This window comes from Mya arenaria, chromosome 15 (genome assembly GCF_026914265.1).
Source record: "Mya arenaria isolate MELC-2E11 chromosome 15, ASM2691426v1".
Taxonomy (NCBI): domain Eukaryota; kingdom Metazoa; phylum Mollusca; class Bivalvia; order Myida; family Myidae; genus Mya; species Mya arenaria.
The window spans coordinates 28466946-28482200 of record NC_069136.1 but is presented as its reverse complement, the minus strand read 5'-3'; the positions used below and the strand labels follow the sequence as shown (position 1 = coordinate 28482200).

At 34.4% G+C, this 15255-nt stretch overlaps 1 protein-coding gene across 1 annotated transcript in view; it reads left to right on the top strand.

Annotated features, from left to right (window-relative positions):
* Window positions 1-7943, top strand: part of LOC128220230 (uncharacterized) — a 13511-nt gene extending 5568 nt beyond the window's left edge. The window contains exons 4-8 of the mRNA XM_052928532.1: window positions 743-816; window positions 1437-1520; window positions 2555-2628; window positions 4139-4197; window positions 6402-7943. Coding sequence (XP_052784492.1) covers window positions 743-816; window positions 1437-1520; window positions 2555-2628; window positions 4139-4197; window positions 6402-6691 — 581 coding nt within the window. The 3' untranslated portion in view covers window positions 6692-7943. The remainder of the gene's footprint in view (window positions 1-742; window positions 817-1436; window positions 1521-2554; window positions 2629-4138; window positions 4198-6401) is intronic.
* Window positions 7944-15255: the final 7312 nt, after the last annotated feature.

Sequence of the window (15255 nt, the reverse complement as noted above, 5' to 3'; positions counted from 1 at the left end):
ATGGTCTTCGTCTGGTGTGATGGGGGTATTAATAAACACTTGTCGGTAATTAGCCTCGCCACAGGAAACCGCGTTGTTTGAAACACGTTCACGTGTTCAGTTTAAAACCTGTGTCGCGTTTAAAAAATACAGTACCACTATTCTGTAACACCTCTGAAACACGGTAACGCGCGTGCTCATATCCTAGACGCCTAATTTAGAAAGCTTTTGGCGCCAACACGTTATTCGAGATTATTTGTATAATTATGCTGCTACATTCATCATTGTATAATAGTAAATTAATGCAGTGCTCGGCAGCAGACGTTTGGACGAAGAAGCCGAAACTCCTATGCTTGTGCTCATTTCGACATTTACAGCCACAGATCCTTGAGATTTGTAGTTTTACAGCTTAAATTAGTAATCAAAACAGTTTTACAGCTTTATAGACATGATGTCATATATCTGTTTCTCGCCGGATGAAAATATTAATAAGTCAGTTATAATCTAAATGACCAAGAAAGGCACGCTCGCTCTGGTCTGCCCTTCTTAATTAATTTTATTTTAGGCACTATGTTCTAACTTGTAAATAACTCATGTTAGCAACCTATTGAGTGTGACTCATGTACACTACTATATTGGAACGTTTAAATATAATAACGTGTAAAACGTGTAAATATGTAATTATCTTCTTAAACCAGTTGCATGGGTTCTCATTTAAACGCTCTATTTGGTTACCATGTTTTATATATTTTGATTTATTAAGGCGGAGGCCAGACGACACAGACCGATGCCCGCCGTAAACTGGTACAAACCACGCCAAACAAAACACAAAAGATGGTAGGTTTCTTCCACAGATTATGCCAAATACGCAAATCAGCGATCTCCCGAGAATCCTTATATGTATTAGTTGGTCAATTAGTGTCAAACGAAGATGTCAGTGTTTTCCCGTGTAGACGGATTTTTTTCCGAAACTTATATTTTATTCTCCCACCACATATAAGTAGATCCATATGCGAGTTATTTTTACTACGCACACGAGAGTTCCAGCAATTTTGTCTACCATGGCCGCTCGTGTAAGGTTAGTTTGCATACCTTATAGCAGAGCCGTCAAGAGTCGGTAAACCTCGTTTCCTACGCTTGGGTTTGGATGAACCTATGTTACACGAGCGGCAGATGGGAGATACAAATGTACCTACATGTATATTCAAAAATGTGCGATGAAAATGTGTATATCCTAAACTTTGTTCACTTGAGTAGGAATGAGGAGAGCAATGCATTGAATATCACCATGAACGTTAATATAAGTAGTGTCCCTGTGTATAAGACCCGAGCGTGTACAATCTTACCTTGAACATAATTTACTTCATTTGTCGCCATTATTGTGTATGTGTTGAAAATCATTATCATTTAAATACTTGACATAATTAATAACATGCTATTCCATGTTCTCCAACTAGCTTCAGCAACAAGAGAGGAAGTCCTTGACCAAGCAACATGAAGAGGCAGAAATTGAAAAGAAAAGAGCTGAACAGAGGGCAAAGGTATGTTCATCTTAGTGTATGCTTGCTTTTCCATCCCACCTAGTTTAAAGGATATATGTTCATTGTTTGTAAACTGCACTTTTTACGGATTCTTTTTGTTACGAAATAGTGTGCGGCAAACTATTAGGATTGTTAACTTAAAAAACTAAGATACTGACGTCCGGAACCCTATGGCAAATGTTGATTTATGCTCAAATATTGTATTTGAAGTCCACAATAGTGAAAGGCGTTACTTACGCGATTCAACACAAGGCTGTTGCGTGATTGGTTAATTGACATTATCACGTGATGGTTTCAATACTGGTTTAACTATTTGTCAGCTAAGTAAGTAAGTCCCTGTTGGCTTCGAAAGACGTTAACAATATGGCATCAGTAGCTGCCTTGCATAGCGCTCAGCATTTAAAGGGAAGTACTAGGAAATGGTGTACTCAGTACTGGTTAAACCCAGAAAATTGTATCCCGTGTTTTGGTGCTATACACCGAGCACGTTAAAACCAAGAAGTCTCTTCGTAAACAGCTAGGATATCGCAACCGGATATCTTGTATCGCACTCTGCTTCTCCATGTCTTCTAATATCTGGATTTAAGACGGTATTGCAGTCACTTCTATCTCATGTCGCTTGTGGCATTTATTAAAGCACAATTTAACTCGTTATGGCGTCACGGCGGGTTCAAGTCATAATGCAGCCAATAGGCGCGGACAGAACTTGATAATTTCGAAAAAAACAACATGAGTCCATGTTGGCGAATAGATTAGGTACCGGTTTTTCTTTTTTTGTACCAGCGTGTGTTTGCCCCCCCCCCCCCCCCCTAAACCAGGTTTTTAATCGTATTTTTTCAGCAATTTTCGGTATCCAAGAGTAAAATAATGATTATATAAGCGTTTTCAGATGCAATACCGGGAAGGTTATTTTTGATGCCTTCTTCTTCTTCTTCTTCTTCTTCTTCTTCTTCTTCTTCTTCTTCTTCTTCTTCGTTCCATTTCCAACAGCTTTCATTTGCTTTAACTATATCACCCCTATTACTTATTTCTAGGCTGAACGCAATGAAAGACGGGACCAGGAAGAACGTCTTAACAGCGAAAAAAGGTGGGACGAGCAACGGAAGAGGTGAGCTAGAAGCCAAGCATAGCGTGTACAAACAGCCTTTAATCTACTCCTCACAACTGCATTGTACAGTCCCTAAAGTACTGACTACTGCATTGCGCAGTCCTAAATGCACTTACTACAGCATTGCGCAGCCCTAAATGTACTAGCTACTGCTTCGTCCTGTCCTAAATGTACAAATTACTGCATCGCACAGTCCTAATTGTACAAATTATTGCTTTGCACAGTCATAAATGTACTAACTTCTGCATTGCGCAATTCTAAATGTACTAATTTCTGAATCGCGCAGTCCTAAATGTACTAACTACTGAATCGCGCAGTCCTAAATATACTAATAACTGAATCGCGCAGTCCTAAATATACTAATTACTGAATCGCGCAGTCCTAGATATACTAACTACTGCATTGCGGAGTCCTAAATGTACAAAATACTGCATCGTACAGTTCTAAAGGTACTAACTATTGAACCATGCAGTCCTAAATATACTAATTACTGAATCGCGCAGTCCTAAATATACTAATTACTGAATCGCGCAGTCCTAAATGTACTAACTACTGAATCGCGCAGTCCTAAATGTACAAAATACTGCATCGTACAGTTCTAAATGTACTAACTACTGAACCATGCAGTCCTAAATATACTAATTACTGAATCGCGCAGTCCTAAATGTACTAACTACTGAATCGCGCAGTCCTAAATAGACTAATTACAGAATCGTGCATAATAATATAAGAAACGATTGCATTTGCATGTTCATGCTCTTAATCAGGTAATTCATTGGAAGCTGATATCACAAACATTAGCATGATTCTGTCCATTGACGTGTTTCGATATAAATAGTATAAGGACTGACGAGTTGCCAAATTATAATTTTTAAAATAATTAAGTCTATATGATGGATTTGACTTCATTTGAACAAATTTTTAATTATGAGTAATATAAGAGTGTGACTTTTCTCGATCGTAATTAATAACATCCATTTTTTAACAGAATGTGCAACAGTTAAACCTGGAGTCCCGGAGGTCTTATAATAGTTATTACATATTAGAGGTGACTGGCCTATACTCCACTGGTTGTTTAATGTATATATAAAGTTCATTGCTCTGACAAAGATATTGTATTTCCTTTTTAAGCAAAGTTCATCAATCGTGGCATCAATCATGGGCTTTTAAGGGATTAAATAGTTGAAGCTTTAGCGATGGAATGTGGTATCAGGTAGCAACCAGCATGCTCTGAAGATCAATAATGTAGATGGTTAGAGTTTGACGAGTGTTTATTATTCTCGATTTATTCACATAATGATCATGTCTAGCGGACTTTATATTTTACCGTTGCTTAAAGTATCGCGAAATTTGCCGAAGTAAAAAAACAGCATGCAAAAAGAGCCACGCGAATCTAAAGCCATTTACAGTACTTTACTGCTGTATATTGTTAATGTACTTTGTTATTTTTTTTTCCTGATAAATCATTTGGTTTGAGATGTAATTATTGAATAAACATGATTTTTTTCAGGAAGAATGACGCCTTCCTAAGAGGACTGGAAAATAAAACCAAAGGGTCTTCAGTGAAAGGTTAATAACTGTTAATATTGCTGTTTGCTCAGACTGAACTTGATTTATAAGGGGAAATTCGCGGTCGTTCAACCTTGGAAAACATAAAGAAGATGGGGAAAATGTCTTAATCCCTTTTAGTTCGTCCGTTTTTCGAAACGTCAGGGTATTGTGATAGTCTTGTCGTTATTGTCGTCGCCGGCTTGCAAAAACTTTAACCATTGACCGTAACTCAAAATCAGTGAAGATATCCTCGTGAAAGGTAGTACACATGCTAACAGATACCATATGCCCACGTTTAGCAAGACCCATTACTCTGGCTTCAATAACAATTGAGTTAGCCGTATGTCCATTTAGGATTGAAAAAACACCAATAAAATAGACGAGCGTTATAATACACTTGCAGTTCTCTTGGCTGGAGATGATGTCGTGATACAGAAAAACCATCCCTAAATGGCTTTACAATAACCAGAACATAGTTTACAAGGATTACCCGTGTTTTTTGTATGACAAATTCAAAAGTTAAGTATTTAATGTACTTTCATTAAATATAATGTCTGTTTACTGCAAAGTTATATCTCAGCCGGAACCCGTTGTTTCGTTGGCTAATGCATTTGGAGCCTGAGGTAAGAGATCTTGTGGCTGAGCTTGTATATTTGTGCGCACTCATTAGCCGTATAGTAGATACACAATTCTGTTGTCAAAGACGATGTCGAATACGAAAATTGTAGGGAGTTGTGTTCAAAGTAGATAAATCTTAGTAAAACGCACTTTCATACTCGATATACAGTTATGGAGTGGTTTGTCACTTTTAATCATTGACTTTTGTAAACCTTTATAGACTTTAAAATGCATGGAACTGTGTGGTTTCATATCGAGCTGTCCTTTTCCATCGTCGGCAACCACGGTACTTTCTTCCGTTACACTCCATGATAAAAACCGTAAGAAAATTGACTGTTAAAATCTCGTTTAAATGAAGAGGCATTTTTTCAATGAGTTCTGCATTCGGAACTTCTCGGCCATATTTATCGAAAAAAAACCTCGGATGTATTTGGACGGTTTACATACTCAAAGAGAGGTACGTTTACGTCCGCTGCAAGTAGATTACGTAGTAATTTTATTTATCAGTTAAACTTTGTGACTTAACTCTTGAGAATCTTAATTATGTTCGCAATTATATACTTCACTGACAATCGATTAAAACAAAGATCAATGAATACACCCCTAAAACACTACATTTAATTAATGATATTATTCAAAAATTTACTAATTACTTTAACTGATGTACCGGCATTCATCCGAGGTTGTTTTCGATAAAAATGGCCGAGGAGTTCCGAATTTGAATTCTCATGTAACATTTTAATACTCCTCAATAACCCTGTATTGTCATTTTTCTCCACGCGCGAGTGGCTTGCGTAGCTTTTTTAAATTTTGTATTGATTTGGCGGACCGAGTTCGATTTCATCTATCGCGAGACTAACTTTTCAATGTCTATACGTTACTATGCGTTACTATGCATTTGCGGAACAAGTGAACTGTCACATTATATCCACGAATACGATATGTTCTTAGCCAAATCGACCACGATGCAACTACTGCGCTAGTAGTGTATCGGGGGTATCCGACGACGGTCCACTCTGTGATATAACAATCTTTGCATTATTGGACGTGAAGGTTTATGCCAAATTCCATGGTGTGAATCTGATCTCATAGACAGGGCATTATCATTTCTTTTTTTATGCCTATCAGTGAAATACCATGTTCTTTCATTGTATTAATATATGTCATGTCGCCGTAATCGTTAATAAACGTAATGAGCCGAGTTGACTTTTAAAAACGACGTCACCAAAATGACGTCAAACAGACAGCCATACGTTTACTATGTTATGTATTTCATGTGATTTTTCGATTAACTAGAATTTAATTGATATTTTTCTTAAATTTTAGCATGAAAAAAACAACAGATTATATGTTGATATTAAATGTAAGACCAAAATCGATTTCACACGTTATCAAAGAAAGCTACAATTTCACTCATGTTTGCGCAACTTGTGAAAATATTTTTTTTTTTTTTTGTATAATAAATTTTGACCGTAAATAGAAATTAATGGATATACTTCATGCCATATATATGTAGAATTAGCTGAATGTTGTTTGAAAGAATTAATCAGTACTAACAGTAACACATTACTCACCATTATACTATTGGTTTTACTTCTATGTAGCACCAGCATCTCAAAGTCAAACGAGACTGTCAGCACCACAGCCACCCGTTAGTAACAGCAGCCTACCGGAACCGGAAGATGCCCTATCAGAGGGCGCAGCATGGCATATTGAAGAGGAGGATCGCCTTCCTGGAGGTGCAACAGGGGAGGCCGATCTCACAATAGAAGAGAGGCGGCGCCTGGACGCCCTGAACGTCATGTTCCCCAACTGTGCACGCGATGTGCTGCGGTCTTTACTGGAGCAAACAGATTTCTCGCTTGATGCTGCAGTGGCCTTGTTACATGACTAGAAGATTTGATATTGAAAAATGTGATAAACTATCCTTTGCTTCTAATACTTTCTCTTGATCATACTTAAGTCATTCTCATTCATCAGAGGTTTGATAGTGATAAATCTACTGCGTGGTTCGCATAGCATCATCACTCTGGTGTACGAGAATGGCTTAAATATTAGTATCAGAAAAGCCATATGTGCTTGATTTGAAGATGTAAAGCTATTAAGAGAGAAACCACACATTTTATGTTTTGCACGTGTACATTTTATCGTGCCTTGTACAAGTATAATTACATTTAACAGAAAACAGACGTTCCACTAAAATTGTTTGACGAATTGGAGCCAGTATTTTTTCCTATTCTTTTAGATCGTAGTACCATGACTAACTAATGCATGAATAGTTTTATCTGTGTATAGCGCTTTATATTTAGAAATAACTTTATCCAGTTTGCCTGATTTCTGCCAATAAGTAATTCATGGTGTGATTGATGTTATTGTCGGGGATATGAACGCAGTTGAGCTGGTTATAACGGACTCCACACACTTTAACCAACCCAACTGCGTTCATACAGTAATAATGACATCAGTCACGCAATTCATTCATTATATATACTTGTTTCATATAAATAGTTATTAGCTAAGACATGTAAAGTTGGCCTTTTGGCAACGGTATAAAACAATGGCCTTCTTGCGTGGTCTTCTTGAATTATTTTATTTTTTTGTAATTATTCCTTAGGGAATATATCCTACAAAGTTATGTGATTGTTACTGAGGGTTTTTCTTTTGCGGCCTTTAAGCATAAAATGTTTTTGTTCATGTAGGACAAGTACGATTTTGTTATGTGTTCTTATTATTAATTATTCTAATTTACAAACTGTTTGGGATATTTATCATAATTGGTATTATTTATATGCAATTTAAGTTTTCAAATATTTAAAAGGGAAAAAATAACACATATTTGTTTGCCTAAATTGTAAATGCTGTGTTGTAGATTCTTGAAGTAATGCTTACTAGTTAGTAGAAGCTTATTTTTCCGAAAACTTGTTTTGCTTCAACGTAAAATATAATGTTTTTGAATGTTTCAGTATATAAATTGATTTTACCATTTTTGGTACAATTGCATATATGCTTAGCTTAGAGATTGTATCGATCCATTCACCGAACTATAAACGTTTATTCTGATGTCAGATGTCCCCTTATTAGTCTAATTTGAAAGGCAAATATTGTTGATTAAGTTCTTAATAAAATACCTTTTGATACACTCTTTATCTTTTGATTAATTTACTTTTGTTATATATCAACAAAACACAGTGACAGATACTGTGACCTTGGCATGGTTATTGTCATGCAAAATGAAAACTGTAACCTTGACATTGTAACTTAAACTCTTTAAAGATGTCTTGATCTTTAGCAAGATATGTAGAAAGTAATTGATACTCTCGATCCTGGTAGCATAAAATTGATCCTTGTATTACGCAATTCATTACCTAGATCCTGATAACACGGACTCGATAACCTAGATCCTGATAACACGGACTCGATAACCTAGATCCTGATAACACGGACTCGATAACCTAGATCCTGATAACACGGACTCGATAACCTAGATCCTGATAACACGGACTCGATAACCTAGATCCTGATAACACGGACTCGATAACCTAGATACTGATAACACGGACTCGATAACCTAGATCCTGATAACACGGACTCGATAATCTAGATCCTGATAACACGGACTCGATAACCTAGATCCTGATAACACGGACTCGATAACCTAGATTCTGGTAACACAATTGAATACCCAGAACCTGGTATCACACAATTGATCACATAGATCACGAAAGCATACAATGGATAATCCAGATCCTGACAACATACAAAGCATAACATAAGTGAAGGTGACACAATCGTTAACGTCGATCGTTTAAACACACAATAGTTAATCAATCTCAAGGTTACACACAATTGATATTGATGACCTAGATCATGGTTGCACATTATTGATGGCCTATATCATGGTTGCACACAATTGATAACCGATATCATTGTAACACACAATTGATAACCGATATCATTGTAACACACAATTGATAGACTATATCATGGTAACACACAATTGATAGACTATATCATGGTAACACACAATTGATAGACTATATCATGGTAACACACAATTGATAGACTATATCATGGTAACACACAATTGATAGACTATATCATGGTAACACACAATTGATAGACTATATCATGGTAACACACAATTGATAGACTATATCATGGTTACACACAATTGATAGACTATATCATGGTAACACACAATTGATAACCGATATCATTGTAACACACAATTGATAGACTATATCATGGTAACACACAATTGATAACCGATATCATTGTAACACACAATTGATAGACTATATCATGGTAACACACAATTGATAGACAATATCATTGTAACACACAATTGATAGACTATATCATTGTAACACACAATTGATAGACGATATCATTGTAACACACAATTGATAGACAATATCATGGTAACACACAATTGATAGACAATATCATGGTAACACACAATTGATAGACAATATCATTGTAACACACAATTGATAGACGATATCATTGTAACACACAATTGATAGACGATATCATTGTAACACACAATTGATAGACTATATCATTGTAACACACAATTGATAGACGATATCATTGTAACACACAATTGATAGACCTATATCATTGTAACACACAATTGATAGACAATATCATTGTAACACACAATTGATAGACAATATCATTGTAACACACAATTGATAGACAATATCATTGTAACACACAATTGATAGACTATATCATTGTAACACACACTTGATAGACGATATCATTGTAACACACAATTGATAGACTATATCATTGTAACACACAATTGATAACCGATATCATTGTAACACACAATTGATAGACAATATCATTGTAACACACAATTGATAGACTATATCATTGTAACACACAATTGATAGACGATATCATTGTAACACACAATTGATAGACAATATCATTGTAACACACAATTGATAGACTATATCATTGTAACACACAATTGATAGACGATATCATTGTAACACACAATTGATAGACTATATCATGGTAACACACAATTGATAGACTATATCATGGTTACACACAATTGATAGACTATATCATGGTAACACACAATTGATAGACTATATCATGGTAACACACAATTGATAGACTATATCATGGTAACACACAATTGATAGACTATATCATGGTAACACACAATTGATAACCGATATCATGGTAACACACAATTGATAGACTATATCATGGTAACACACAATTGATAGACTATATCATGGTAACACACAATTGATAGACTATATCATTGTAACACACAATTGATAGACGATATCATGGTAACACACAATTGATAGACTATATCATGGTAACACACAATTGATAGACTATATCATGGTTACACACAATTGATAACCGATATCATGGTAACACACAATTGATAGACTATATCATTGTAACACACAATTGATAGACTATATCATTGTAACACACAATTGATAGACTATATCATTGTAACACACAATTGATAGACTATATCATTGTAACACACAATTGATAGACTATATCATTGTAACACACAATTGATAACCGATATCATTGTAACACACAATTGATAGACTATATCATGGTTACACACAATTGATAGACTATATCATTGTAACACACAATTGATAACCGATATCATTGTAACACACAATTGATAACCGATATCATTGTAACACACAATTGATAGACTATATCATTGTAACACACAATTGATAGACTATATCATGGTAACACACAATTGATAACCGATATCATTGTAACACACAATTGATAGACTATATCATGGTTACACACAATTGATAGACTATATCATGGTAACACACAATTGATAGACTATATCATGGTAACACACAATTGATAACCGATATCATTGTAACACACAATTGATAGACTATATCATTGTAACACACAATTGATAGACTATATCATGGTAACACACACTTGATAGACTATATCATTGTAACACACACTTGATAGACTATATCATTGTAACACACACTTGATAGACTATATCATTGTAACACACAATTGATAGACTATATCATTGTAACACACAATTGATAGACTATATCATTGTAACACACAATTGATAACCGATATCATTGTAACACACAATTGATAGACTATATCATTGTAACACACAATTGATAGACTATATCATTGTAACACACAATTGATAGACTATATCATTGTAACACACACTTGATAGACGATATCATTGTAACACACAATTGATAGACTATATCATTGTAACACACAATTGATAACCGATATCATTGTAACACACAATTGATAACCGATATCATTGTAACACACAATTGATAACCGATATCATTGTAACACACAATTGATAACCGATATCATTGTAACACACAATTGATAACCGATATCATTGTAACACACAATTGATAGACGATATCATTGTAACACACACTTGATAGACGATATCATTGTAACACACAATTGATAGACGATATCATTGTAACACACACTTGATAGACGATATCATTGTAACACACAATTGATAGACTATATCATTGTAACACACAGTTGATAACCGATATCATTGTAACACACAATTGATAGACGATATCATTGTAACACACAATTGATAGACTATATCATTGTAACACACAATTGATAGACTATATCATTGTAACACACAATTGATAGACTATATCATTGTAACACACAGTTGATAACCGATATCATTGTAACACACAATTGATAGACGATATCATTGTAACACACAATTGATAGACTATATCATTGTAACACACAATTGATAGACTATATCATTGTAACACACAGTTGATAACCGATATCATTGTAACACACAATTGATAACCGATATCATTGTAACACGCAATTGATAGACTATATCATTGTAACACACAATTGATAGACAATATCATTGTAACACACAGTTGATAACCGATATCATTGTAACACACAATTGATAACCGATATCATTGTAACACACAATTGATAGACGATATCATTGTAACACACAGTTGATAACCGATATCATTGTAACACACACTTGATAGACGATATCATTGTAACACACAATTGATAGACGATATCATTGTAACACACACTTGATAGACGATATCATTGTAACACACAATTGATAACCGATATCATTGTAACACACAATTGATAACCGATATCATTGTAACACACAGTTGATAACCGATATCATTGTAACACGCAATTGATAGACTATATCATTGTAACACACAATTGATAACCGATATCATTGTAACACACAATTGATAACCGATATCATTGTAACACACAATTGATAACCGATATCATTGTAACACACAATTGATAACCGATATCATTGTAACACACAATTGATAACCGATATCATTGTAACACACAATTGATAGACTATATCATTGTAACACACAATTGATAGACTATATCATTGTAACACACAATTGATAGACTTTATCATTGTAACACGCAATTGATAACCGATATCAATGTAACACACAATTGATAGACTATATCATTGTAACACACAATTGATAGACTATATCATTGTAACACACACTTGATAGACTATATCATTGTAACACACAATTGATAGACTATATCATTGTAACACACAATTGATAACCGATATCATTGTAACACACAATTGATAACCGATATCATTGTAACACACAATTGATAACCGATATCATTGTAACACACAATTGATAGACGATATCATTGTAACACACACTTGATAGACTATATCATTGTAACACACAATTGATAGACTATATCATTGTAACACACACTTGATAGACTATATCATTGTAACACACACTTGATAGACTATATCATTGTAACACACAATTGATAACCGATATCATTGTAACACACAATTGATAACCGATATCATTGTAACACACACTTGATAGACGATATCATTGTAACACACAATTGATAGACTATATCATTGTAACACACAGTTGATAACCGATATCATTGTAACACGCAATTGATAACCGATATCATTGTAACACACAATTGATAGACTATATCATGGTAACACACAATTGATAGACTATATCATTGTAACACACAATTGATAGACTATATCATGGTAACACACAATTGATAACCGATATCATTGTAACACACAATTGATAGACTATATCATGGTAACACACAATTGATAGACTATATCATTGTAACACACAATTGATAGACTATATCATTGTAACACACAATTGATAACCGATATCATTGTAACACACAATTGATAGACTATATCATTGTAACACACAATTGATAGACTATATCATTGTAACACACAATTGATAGACTATATCATTGTAACACACAATTGATAGACTATATCATTGTAACACACACTTGATAGACTATATCATTGTAACACACAATTGATAACCGATATCATTGTAACACACAATTGATAACCGATATCATTGTAACACACAATTGATAACCGATATCATTGTAACACACAATTGATAGACTATATCATTGTAACACACACTTGATAGACTATATCATTGTAACACACAATTGATAGACTATATCATGGTAACACACAATTGATAACCGATATCATTGTAACACACAATTGATAGACTATATCATGGTAACACACAATTGATAACCGATATCATTGTAACACACAATTGATAGACTATATCATGGTTACACACAATTGATAGCCGATATCATGGTAAACAAAATTGATAACCAATCTCATGGTTACACACATTTGTTGGCCTAGACCCTGGTTACACCTAATTGTCAACCTAAAAAATGGAAACACACAAATGATAACATAAATCCTGGAAACTCACACACTTGATAACCTAGATCCTATTTAGGTATCAATTACATTGACTGGCTTGATTGCCTCCATTGTATGAGATAATAAAGTACTGCATGCATAGTGAAAGGGAGAAAGTTTGCAACAAAACAGTTATACATTAGTACAACAGTTTATGATGCAGACAGTAAGACTGTACATGTATATGGACAATCACACCTACACAAACCATTCGGAAGAAGCATATCCACATTTATAGATAAATAGGTGATAACTAAAGTGTGTTGGACCCGTACTATGTTTTCGACTATTTTATGACAAAAGTGTTAAACATTTAACTGCACAACAACCACATGTATCTGGTTCATATTGTGATTTTAATCACATTAAAATGTCATTAATTGGAATCATACTTTAGCTTTTTGCACTTTTCAATGATTTGACCGTAAAGCATTTAAGTTAGTATTCTAACCGTCAGTTAGAATTTCTTGAGTATGTTCGTGTATCAGTCTAAGATGAAAGAGTAAAACTAATTTTCTGAATAATTTTGATTTTATTTTCTTCTCATATCTAAGAAAATTGTTTTTACCACTAACGAACATCAGTCTTATTCGACGTGTAATCAAAAGGCGACTTCGTACGTTTCCTTTACTAACTGCTGCATTTTCTACCTTTTAAATATCCTAGTCTGATCTGTCCGACTCTTTTGTCATTTCAAATAAACATGATATTTTCCATTTCATATCTTCTTTTAATTATCGATCTTAAAGAGAATGTGCGTATCAGGTGTATTAATATGCAGAGATTGGAGAACAATAGTATATCTGATACAACTATGTCTGCTTGATAAGAGATGTTTGATATTAAGCAGACACTTTTTTGTTTGTTTCCGAGTGACTCCACAATAATATGCTCGCAAGTCCATGGTAATATGAATAAATAGTTCACGTTTAAAAGTTAACAACTATGTCGATCATCACGTTGTTAACTCAAACAAATATCTGAATAATAGGCTAAATAATGTTTAAAAAAACGAACGAATATCAGCTATAGGTAAATTAATGCTGATTCGTAATTGAATATTTTATGTCATGTTCGCCATTGGTATTTAGAGTTTGTCACCCTCGGGCCTGGCTTCACCCTTGCTATTTATTGCGTGTACTCTATTATTTCGTAGAGAAAACGCCGCAATAAGAACTCCGACGATGATGTAATATATGAAAGGGGAAACACTTGTGCGAGGATAATATAATCCCTTTCTATGTAACAATCTGGAACCACTCAAATGTCAACGCTGTCAACTCACACAAAACGCCGTCAGACAATTAACCTTGAGTGCGTTAACTTCCTGACATCTTTTTGTTCCGCTGTAACTTGTTAACGTCAATAGTTGTGTGTGTTCCTGGAGCCTTTTCAGTCCCTTGGGCCATATTACAAGTGTTATTACTGGACTATGAGTTGTTTCAAAGGATTCACTTCATAAAATATATATGTGCATGTGAATAACTTAAACAGTCATCAACCGCCTGTCTGTAATGCAAGCACTCAGCTGTCGTTTTGTGAACTATGAATTATGTGTCAGACACAAGGACGTAACCACTAATCAAATGGCATTAAAGAAT